Source organism: Chelonoidis abingdonii, chromosome 9, assembly GCF_003597395.2.
Source record: "Chelonoidis abingdonii isolate Lonesome George chromosome 9, CheloAbing_2.0, whole genome shotgun sequence".
Lineage (NCBI taxonomy): Eukaryota > Metazoa > Chordata > Testudines > Testudinidae > Chelonoidis > Chelonoidis abingdonii.
Window position 1 is genome coordinate 56796026 of NC_133777.1, and position 11364 is coordinate 56807389.

At 43.2% G+C, this 11364-nt stretch overlaps 1 protein-coding gene across 3 annotated transcripts in view; it reads left to right on the plus strand.

The window, feature by feature from the left end:
• The first annotated feature begins 326 nt into the window (after positions 1 to 326).
• The window catches only part of LOC116824461 (threonine--tRNA ligase 1, cytoplasmic), a 24142-nt gene continuing 13104 nt past the window's right edge, over positions 327 to 11364 (plus strand). For all 3 annotated transcript variants that reach the window (XM_032779770.2, XM_032779776.2, XM_032779787.2), the window contains exons 1-8: positions 327 to 617; positions 2358 to 2450; positions 3841 to 4031; positions 4653 to 4776; positions 6065 to 6186; positions 7792 to 7909; positions 8608 to 8672; positions 10010 to 10088. In XM_032779770.2, the coding sequence (XP_032635661.1) occupies positions 363 to 617; positions 2358 to 2450; positions 3841 to 4031; positions 4653 to 4776; positions 6065 to 6186; positions 7792 to 7909; positions 8608 to 8672; positions 10010 to 10088 (1047 nt within the window). In that variant the 5' untranslated portion in view covers positions 327 to 362. The remainder of the gene's footprint in view (positions 618 to 2357; positions 2451 to 3840; positions 4032 to 4652; positions 4777 to 6064; positions 6187 to 7791; positions 7910 to 8607; positions 8673 to 10009; positions 10089 to 11364) is intronic.

Genomic DNA, 11364 nt, shown 5'->3' on the forward strand with positions numbered 1-11364 from the left:
TCCATAAATTACATAACACATTTTTTGGTGATTTTCAAGACCTACCCATCCCCTTGTAGCACTGAAACAAAAAGTAAAATTAAGAAATTAAGCTCCCTCCTCCTCTTAATGGTTAAATAATTTATGGTCAGCCCCAACCATGGAAAGCCTGAGCTTTAGCCGAGGTCTCTAAAGGCTGGGTTTGTGGGAGGCAGGATTGTGCGGGGCACGGTCGCAGTGTTCCCCCGTGCACCTGGCAGAGACGAGCCTCAGGAGCCGCTGCAATCCCAGCCCAGCCAATTTGGCAGGGACCAGGGAGGAGGGAGCTGATCGGCGGGAGCTCCCGAAGCTCCCAGCGCGGATCCGGGGCGGGCCGGGGGAAGATGGCAGCTGCCGCAGAAGCCATCGCCTTGCGCCTGGCCCGGCAGGAGGAGGAGATCCGCTGGTTAACAGCCGAGATCGGCCGCCTGAAGGAGCCGGAACCCGAGCGCGGCCCGGGAAGCAGCAGCCCAGAGCTGCACAGGCTGAGGGCGGAGAACGAGAAGCTGCGCTACCGGCTCCTGCACCTCCGGCGCAGCCTGACAGCTGAGCTGGGCTGCGGGGAGCAGCGGCGGCCGGGCCCCGCAGGAGGCGGGAAGGTAGCGCGCGGGGGGGAGAGGGGAGAGGTAGACCCCGAGCCAGCCCCGTGCTTAGCCCTGGGTGCCGGGCAGGGGCTGCCTGGCATGTGGCGCGTGGAAGCGATGGGGCTGGCGGCCGTGGGGCGGGGCAGCCCGTGGGGCTGGGCTGGGCGGCTGTAGGGCAGGCGGCCTTGCAGTCGTCCATCGTAGTGGGCGACCTGGCAGCTGTAGAGGCTCAGTGACATGAACACCAGCAACTATCACTCAGTCCCCCAAGACTCTTTAAAATTTCCCTTATTTTAGTTTGGGTCACTTTAGGGTCCCCTCAAGCGATTTCAACGTTTTCTTTTGACAAGTGCAGAAATGCTGGCGTGGGCATTATGTGGAGGTGGAGAGTAGCTCCTTGAGCCTGCATTGAACATGGGTTGGTGCCAGGAACGTCTTACTTTTTTTTAAGTGAACTAATATTTGCTTAGTGTTTGTGGCTTGGTCTGTGCTTTGAAAACGTGAGATGCTATACAGGTGCTAAGTATCGTTGTTCAGCAAACAGGTGTAGTGCCTTGCTGGATTAGGGCAAACTGTCTGCTATTCAATCCGGGTAGAACAGGGGTTATTTGGTAGGTTAGAGGAACATACTAGAAGAAGTGGCAGACATTGATACAAGCTGTATCCATAAGGAGAGTTTACCTGCCTTTTGTTCAGGTTCACAACTTGTATGTCCTATTGGCTGCCCTGCATGATTCTACATGCTCAGGTAGCAGTAGTTGCCAATTATTGGTGATAGTGGAGTCAGTGACTTCTTTAGGATAAGGACCTTGCCATAGTGATTCACATTTCTGTGATTTTGAGACTAAGTTATTGCAACCTGTTTTTCATGCACTTATTCTTTACAATCACTCAAACTTCAGCAGGGACAGACTGTAGCAATCCATTTGTGTTGTTGCAGAGAGCAGGTTACACGGGAGCTCAAACAGCTGTACTAGCTCTCAATGAATTTCCAGATAGAATTGAAATATAGAGCCTTAAATAGGTTGCAACCTAGTTACCTCATTGATATCCTTCTCTCTTTACGATTAAGTGATCATATTAGATGTTCAGAGGCCTCAGCTGACATCAGAGCTTTGCTGTCCAAACATGTGCTCATTCCCAAAGGGTTTACAACCTAAAACAGACTAGAGGGTGGGAGGGAAACTAGATGCAGGGAGGTGAAATGACTAGCTCAAGGTCACAAGCCAGTCAGTAGCACAACTGGAAATAAAACCCTTGTCCTGAGTGTAAGTCCATTACTCTACATTCTGGACCACAATACCTCTCTATAGTCAGCTTGTTTTCAGTGTGGTCTGAGTGTGGAACTGGTTTCTTTTGTTCTCTCACCAAAGCCTGATTTTGTTGCTCTTCAGACTTTTTTGTTCTCTAGTCTTTTTCCGGGGAGGATTTTGTTGATATGTTGTAGCAGTGAGAAAATTCCAGAGGATTTAGGAAGATTCTATCTCTTGGACACTGGGCCTGTTTTTTTCCTGGATCAGTGGACATACACCCAGAACATTGTATAGAGAGGCACAGTTTTTATTTATTTGTTACAAAGAGTCTGATGATGGGCTGAAAAAGTCATGGGATGTATCCTATCAGAAGAAATTGAAAGACAATGTCCCTTTTCTGAATATTCTTTCATTGCTGTATATCTATCTAAATCATGTGTCTGCCATGGAATGTCCCAGTAAACATAGTGGTATAACTTTTTTTTTTTTTTTTGGTTAAAAGAATACCTCCAATGCAGGCCTGACTGGTGCCCAAAATAAGAATAAAAAGGAGAAGGAAAAAGAAAATGAAGTTGTGAATGGGCTTAGGAATGAGGTAAGCAGATATTTTATAGTGCACAAAAGAAGAGTCTTCACTAGGTTCAGAGCTGGTCCTCCCCTTTGTCACATCTTGTGCCTCATAAGTAAGGCTGCGAGTCTGTCACGGATTCCATGACCTCCATGACATCTGCAGCGGCTGGTGCTGGCTCAGGGGAGGGAGAATTCTAGCAACTGGCTAAGACTTGCATGCGTTCTTAATTTTACACACTCACTAGTCCAGGGGAGGGCAAACTATAGCCCACGGGCTGGATCCCACCCGTCAGGATTGCCAGCCCCGTGACGCAGTGAGGCTAAAGCAGGCTCCCTACCTGTCCTGGCCCCACGCCACTCCTGGAAGCGGCTGGCTCCTGGGGATGAGGGAGGCAGAAGGCTCCATGCGCTGCCCTTCCTTGCAGCTCACATTGGCCGGGAACAGGGAACTGCAGCCAATGGGAGCTTCGGGGGTGGTACCCACAGGCAAGGGTAGCGCACAACAGAGCTGCCTGCCCCACACTACCCCCTGGAGCCGCTGCTGGACTTGTTGGCCATTTCCGGGAGCGGCATGGGGCCAGGGCAGGCAAGGAGCCTGCCTTAGTCCCTATGTGTGCCACTGCTACTCCAGAGCTGCTCTAGGTAAGTGGTGCTGGGCTGCACCCTCAATCCCTCCTGCACCCCGCACCCCCAACCTTGCCCTGAGCCCCTTGCTGCATCTTGCACCCCTCCTGCGCCCCAGCCCTCTGTCCTGATCTCCTTCCTGCACACCATACCCCCTCCTACACCCCACGCTCCCACTTGCACCCAAACCTCCCTACCCCGGTCTTGCATACAATTTTCCCATTCAGATGTGGCCCTCGGGCCAAAAAGTTTGCCCACTCCTGCACTAGTCCCATTGAATTCAGTAGTATTGCTTACAGTATATAAAGTTAAGCATGTGCAAAGCTTTTATTTTCAAGATAAGGGTTGAAATCCATATTCTTGTCAATATTGACCAAGAGTCAGAAAAGTTTCATCAGCTATAGATGTGGCAAGGGGATTTCAGCAGCTGTGAGTGATATTGTGGGGGAGTGGTATTTGGTGAGTAAGAATACAGGGAAATGCTTAGTGGAGGTGCTGACAGAGACTCCCCACCCCTCCAGGATAGCCCTTGTGAGGATTGGATTTTAGACTATTTCAATATTAATCTGTGTAACAAACTTGAAATTGGCCATTATAGTTAGTTATTACAACCTGATACTTTGGGGGTAGGAAGTGTTTATGAATGTACCTTTCTATTTATTTATCTTTCAGAAGCACCTGGAGATACCAACCAAGATCAAATGTTGTATAAACACATAGTAAATTAATCTGCCATTTGTGTTCTCTTTTTTTAAAAATAGTTTTGTGACAGCTATGTGTGATTCTTACAGCTGCAGCGTGAGCCAAGCTTCATAGATGACAGGCTGAAGCTTTATGAAACACTGAAAAAAGAACATGATGCCTTGCTTGCTTACAGAGCAGCCAACCAGAGCAAGCCTATAAAAGTGATTCTGACTGATGGTAAAGTCATTGAAGGGGAATCTTGGAAAACAACACCGTATCAGTTGGCTGCAGGAATTAGGTAAACTGCAGGTGTAAATGTGTTTTAATAAATAGTGTTTTTTTTTTTTATTCCCCCCCTCCCCCCCCCTTGGAGCTAGTTGATGATATAGGGTCACTGAGTGGATGATTGGCTCTTTTTTTTAATATTTGCTTTGCCTTGCTTTCATTGTGAAAGCATTGATACAGGTGGACTTAATGCAGATATCACTGGATGTGGTTCTTTGGCCTTTGTTTTACAGAAAGTCAGACAAGATGATCATAATGGTTTCTTCTAGCTTTAAAATCCAATGAAACTGTCAGCAATTAACTCTGACTTGAAATTCAATCATAAATAACGATAGAATATGGGATTATTATTCAGTAAGCAGAGTTCTCATCCTCCCTTAACCTCCAAATCCTTCCTTCAGGAGAGAGTAAGTCATCACATGGTTTAAAGACTGTAACTCAAAAGTGAACCAAGTTTGAAAATGTTTTAAAAGTCTGTAGAGGCCAAAGGGCCAGATTTTGAAGGTTATTCAGGTGCCTAAAAATGTAGACAAGTGCCTAGTAGGATTTTCAGGGACACCTGGGCATCTAAATGCCTTTTAAAAATCTGGCTCCAAATGCCTTTGATACGCATGTTGTTACTTTTATTTGTTAGTCGAGGACTGGCTGATAATGCAGTAATAGCCACAGTGAATGGTGAATTGTGGGATCTGGATCGTCCATTGGAGGGAGATTGTTCGCTGGAGCTGCTTACATTTGATAATGAAGAAGCTCAGGCAGTAAGTAAATTGACTCTTGATTTTACTTGATTAAAGAAACTAATGTCTTGAAAAGAAATCTCCCTTTTATTGTCTCAGTTTTCTTTTTTAATAAAAATCCTGAACATTAGTAGTCCTTGGTTTAGTTGAATATATTGAACACAACAAAATTATTGTTAAATGATTAGTCAAGTGACAAATAATTGTGACGTGACCAGGTATATTTGATATATATAATATATGTGCTATTTCAAAAGGGAATTTATGGATAAACACAAATTTTTGGACTCCTTTCTTTCTCCCTTTTTTAGCTAATGTGTAGAAGTTGACTGAAAACAAAACAAAAATTACCTAGATTTGTATGTTAAGTTCAATGCAGCTTCATGTTTTAAAAATGTCTCTAATATATGTTGTGGATGAAGCTTCTAAGGGTTTGACCCTGGGAGAACAGTGGTAGTTAAGGTTGCTCAACATCTCAAAAGATCAGGTCCTAAATGTGTTAACATGTGGGGCATCTTATACTTTATACAGAAATCTCATCCTTATACAGAATTTGATCTGTGAATAAAATATGCCTGCCTGAGCCTGCAGCACTCCAGTAACTTCAGGCATGTGTGTATCTCGCTCAGTGGAACTATGCGCATAAAGTTATGTACCTAAGTTATTGTGGAGTAGGGGCTGAAGGCCCCAATTCTGCAAAGATTTAAGAATGTGCTTAACTTTATGCACTGTGAATAGTCTCATTGATTACCATATAGGACTAATCACAGTGCATAAAGGTAAGTCCGTGAATAAGTCTTTGTGGGATTGAAGCCTAAATTCAAAACAGTTCAAAAGCTAAAAAACTCGTCATTGTGTAAGTGTCTCTATCAGATGTCCTCAGATAATGTGCATAATGGCATTTATAATAGTCAGACTGCTATGTATGTGATCATTATTTGGTTATAAATTAAAGTATAGCTGGCTAGAAATCAGCCTATTTATGAATGAACAAAACACAGAATTGTTGTGGCTGAATCACACCAGAGGTCTAATCACTAAGCAAATTAGAATAAAACAGGGCCACAACGGTACAGCTACCATCATGTTGTTGAACCAGCATTTGTCAGATACAGTTATTCGAATCTACATTTATCATCTAACACAGTAGAAATAAAGACAGAAACAGCTTTTCCTGCTTAGAATTTAAATATCGTGGCTTCATCTCACACTTTTCTTCGACAGCAATGCCTTACTTTTTTAAAAATTACGTAACACCAAGAAGTCATTGTCCTGTGACCTGCTTTTCTGACTTATTATTCATTTATAGGTTTACTGGCATTCAAGTGCTCACATCCTTGGAGAGTCCATGGAAAGTTATTATGGAGGCTGTTTGTGCTATGGGCCACCTATTGAGAATGGATTTTATTATGATATGTACATTGAAGACAGGTAAAATGTCTCAGATGTCTGTCTGTAAACATTTTGATTTTGACTTCAATACTTAAGGCTTAGTTAAGCTGAATCTGGTTTTTACCTGCATATTAAAAAGAAAGTAAAGTGGATCCATTTTTTTTTTATTTAAAACTGACAGGTTAGTCTTCTCTTCATGGCAATTTTTGGAAGAAATAGTTATTTCTGAAGTTTATTCCTATCAGACTTCTCCTTAAGACTTACAGTTGCTGAATGTTTTGTGGAAGAAAGTAGAACTGTGGGATAAAATTTTCTAAGGTGTCTAAGTCACTTAAGGCGCATAACGTTTCAGAGTGGTAGCCATGTTAGTCTGTGTCAGCAAAAAGTGCCACAAGTACTCCTCATTCTTTAGGTGCATAGGCCCTCAAGTGTCTGTCACTTTTGAAAATGGGCCTTAAGTCTTCAGTGAGTTTCAATTAAACTTTATCTCTTACGTCACGTTTGAAAATGGGACTTCTGCTCCCAAGTTACTTAGGTGTTTACCCTTTGTCTAATCATTGTTTGCAGTTACATCATTCTGTCTGCTTTCTAGCTCTCTGCTGTTTATATATATATATATGTAGCCAGGCAAAACTGAGAACTGAAGTCGGCTAATAGGGTGTTTCTTCAGCTGACTTGGGCCATATGTAGCTTTTCAGTGCTGGCCCATGTGTTATTAAAAGTCAGTAGTAAAGAAGAATAATTTTTTTTTGCTTGTGTCTTTCTATTTCCTTATAAGTAAAGTTGGCCTAAATGTTTTTACTCTTTGGTTTGTTCAACTTTGGATATGTCATGAATATCAAGTTGTCTCCCCTATTCTTTCCTGATGTGTCTCTAAAAGTTGGAAGAACTGAAGTGTCTATTTTCTCTGTCCTCATCTGAAAGGGGGATAGTGTTGAATCTTTTGCACAGAAAACTCTTCTTCTTCCATTAATTTGACAGGAGTTTGAGTTAAGCGTGATTATTACTGTTTGTTGTTTTTTGTTTTTTTTTTTAAAGCCTGACTAAATGTCAGGTGCTTAGGTCTCTTGGGCCTGAGAAATTGTAGTGTAGACGTTTGGGCCCTGGGACTCTGTGAGGGGGAGGGTCTCAGGGCTTGGGCTCCAGCCTGAGCACGAACATCTACACAGCAATTTTTCAGCACCACAGCCTGAGCCAGCTGACCCATGCCAGCTGTGGCTATGACTCAAGGCTTTTATCCCCATGTAGGCTTATCCTAATGCACTCGGCTGCCATGAAGATGGGATCAGTAAAAATAAATAGGACAATTTTATATAACAGTATATATTCTTTTGAGGCCCCAATCCTGCAACATTTATGCATGTGTCTAACTACTACAGCGAGTAGCCCATTGATTTTCAATGGGACTTCTAACAATAATAAAGTTAAGCATTTATTTGCAGGATGGGGGCCTGAATGCATAGTTATATTAAACTAAAGGAACCATTGTAGTGATTAAATCAAAGGAGTCCACTCTCCTTACAAAAAAGCAAGTAAATGAATATGGTTTCCCTATGGCATTTGAGGGTAATAAATTGTCCTACTAAACTTTTTTGTTATTTAAAAGTATAGTAACTTTTCTCTATTTTTTTTTTGTTTGTTTAGAGGTGTATCTAGTACAGAATTTCCTACATTGGAGAACATGTGTAAAAATATCATAAAAGAGAAGCAGCCTTTTGAAAGATTAGAAGTCAGTAAGGAGATCCTACTAGATATGTTTAAGGTAATTCTTTGGAGCTACTATAAAACATGGAGAAATGAGCATGTAAAAATGATTTTTAAAATAGAATTTTAATTCATTTGGATAATATTATGATTTACGACTTTTTCTTTGTCCATCTGTACAACGGGTATTAATTACCAGTCTCTTGGTAGTATTATGTTTTTAATATTTTGTAAAAGCACTTTGAGGTACTTGATGGAAAGACACTACACATAATCAGCATACACCCAGACAGAATAGCTGTATCTGTCTGATTGTCCTGTCTTCCCTGTATGTTTTATATCACTGTCTTCTTCTGGAAGGAATGTCAGGCTTTCTCTGCTATGTGTGATTATGTCACTCTTTTTAGTACAGGGGTTCTCAAACTGGGGTTCGGGACTCAAGGGGTGATGAGGTTATTACATGGGGGGTTGCAAGCTGTCAATCTCCACCCCAAACCCCGCTTTACCTCCAGCATTTATAATGGTGTGAAATATATAAAAAAGTGTTTTTAATTTATTGAGGGGGTGGGGTGTCGCACTCAGAGGCTTGCTGTGTGAAAGGGGTCACCAGTACAAAAGTAGGAGAACCACTGCTTTAGTACTTTTAGTCCCTTCTAGTGACACAAATGAGTGCTACCAGTATACCAGAATGTCATTGTAGTTGTTGATGTTAATGAAGTTCTAGTTCCAGATATCTGTTTTTTCTCCCCCATATAGTATAATAAGTTTAAATGTCGTATCCTGAATGAGAAAGTTAACACGCCGACTACCACAGTATACAGGTAAAAATATACAAGAATACACATATTATTTCATTGCTTAAATAACTATACACTGTACTTTTATAATCAGACAGTAGGAATTTGGGCAGACTTCATCTAAATTGAAGGAAGAAATTATTTTCTCTACATTTATTAAACTAACATCCCAGACTTCATGAAGGTTCCCATTTTTAAATAGGGCTCTGATCCTACAGATACCTGTGCACATACTTAACTTTAAGCACATGAATAGTCCCACTGAAGTCAATGCTTAAAGTTAAGCACATATGCAGGATTGAGACCTAGATTTGAAGTTAGTGTTTGTGCATAATTGTATCTTGTCTTCAGGTGGATGACACATGCTTCTCAGAATTACCTCCTGTCTTCACTGGTAGAAAAGGGGAGCATGCCCACCCTTGTAATTGCCTCCCACCTGAGGGAGAAGAATAAAACATATAGTCACAAGTGGAATTTGAACCCGCTGTCAATAACATTAACTGCTAGCCTGGTGTTGGATGTGAATCCTGTCCAGCTGGGATTGTGGAAGGCAAAGTTGGCTGGAAAATGGCAAAACTTTTTTTTGTCAATTTTGTTTAGATGAAAACTTCCTGACCAGCTTTCTTGGGAAAGCGTGTAGGCCACAGGATGTCCTCAATAAGTGACTCTCAACCTTTCCAGACTACTGTATCCATTTCAGGAGTCTGATTGGTCTTGTGTACCTGCAAGTTTCAGCTCACTTAAAAACTACTTGCTTACAAAATCAGACATAAAAATACAAGTTTCACAGCATACTATTACTGAGAAATTGCTTACTTTCTCACTTTTACCATATAATTGTAAAAATAAATCAATTGGAATATAAATATTGTACTATACACTAAAATGTAAGTACATAGAGCAGTATAAACAAGTGATTGTATGAAATTTTAGTTTGTACTGACTACACTAATGCTTTTAGGTAGCCTGTTGTAAAAGGAGGCAAATATCTAGATGAGCTGATATACCCCCTGGAAGATCTCTGCGTACTCCCAGGGGTATGTGTACCCTTGGTTTAGAACCACTATCCTATATGGCATCATTAGGTGGTTGAGGGTAGGCGCTGAGTATTGCCCAAGAGTCTGCTCCCTATGACTCAAGTGAGTCTATTTCTGAGACTCGAGAAATTACTGAGAAATTCATGCTGCACAGTTGCATGTAAAACACACCTCATACATTTCTGACCACTTACGTATAATTATTTTATTAGTAGATGTATGCTAGTCACCATAACTTTTCTTGTACATTATTACTGATTATATTTTAAAGTGTTGTAAAATTTTAGGAATAAAATGGTTTATGTCTGAATTATTTTGTTGTAGGTGTGGTCCATTGATTGATCTCTGCAGGGGCCCACATGTGAGACACACTGGAAAAATTAAAGCCTTTAAGATTTTTAAGGTAAGAGTAGAAATTGATAAGCTTTCAAAGCCAACTAGAGCAGGGGCAAGATTGAGTTATACTGATGTGTGTGTTAGAGGGTTTTGGTTTTTGGTTTCCTCCCTTCTCCTCCCGCCCCTCCCTCCCCCCGAAATGCCATAGACTGGGGTCTACTATGTCCTTTTTTTTTCTTCCTTGATTGTCACACCATCAAAGCCATCCTTAACGTTTCCCCCCTACGCTCACCCCAAGTAAAATTACTGATCACCCTCCTTCTGTCCTCCTTGCTCCCCCAAAATTACCTGACTCTTGTCCATCCTGATTGCACCTCAGCTCTGTAGTGGTGTAAATGAACAGGATCAACTCATTTTTATAGATTATTAGTGTAGCCATTTGTTCATAAACTAAGGGAACATCCATGTTTACTGGTACAGAAAACAGTGTTTTGCTCTGTCTTTTCTTTATTTTTAGATCCCATTAACTTGGCCAACTGCTGGCCAGTTAAGCCGATGAAACTGACACATGTGCATCTCAAGACCACCTCTGGTCTGCTACTACATGTTGTCCCCACACTCTCTGTCAAACCCCCAGTGACCGCACTGTTGAGTTTGTCTCCCTTGCACACCACAAGATCCCTGTAGAGTGGGTGACCACAGGACCTATAGTTATATTTTTTCCAAACCTGGAATGCTTGCCCTGGGTGGCTTGGAAGCAGGGGCGGCTCCAGGCCCCAGCACCCCAAGCGTGTGCTTGGGGCGGCAAGCCGCGGATGGCACTCTGTCGGTGCCGCGAGGGTGGCAGGCAGGCTGGCTTTGGCGGCTTGCCTGCGGAGGGTCTGCTGGTCCCGCAGCTTCGGAGGACCTCCCACGGGCGTGCCTGCGGGAGGTCCACCGAAGCCGTGAGACCAGCAGACCCTCCGCAGGCAAGCTGCCAAAGGCAGCCTGTCTGCCGTGCTTGGGGCGGCAAAATGCCTAGAGCCGCCCCTGCTTGAAGGGGACTGTAAATAATGTGTAACCTGTAGGCAGGGCCGGTGCAACCATTTAGGCGAACTAGGCGGTTGCCTAGGGTGCCAAGATTTGGGGGTGCCACTTTTTGGCGCCCTCCAAAAATTTTTTAAATGGTTGCAGCCGCTGCTGCTGGAGGGGCTGAGCTGCCGGCAGCAGCAGCTGCCTGCCACCAACAGCCCAAGGTGTCCCCCGGGTCAGGGCACCGCCGGTCAGCGCCCCCCTGAGGTCAGTGCACCGCCGCCGCAACCTGGCAGCCCGGGGCGTCCCCCGCCCCCGGGATCAGGGAGCCG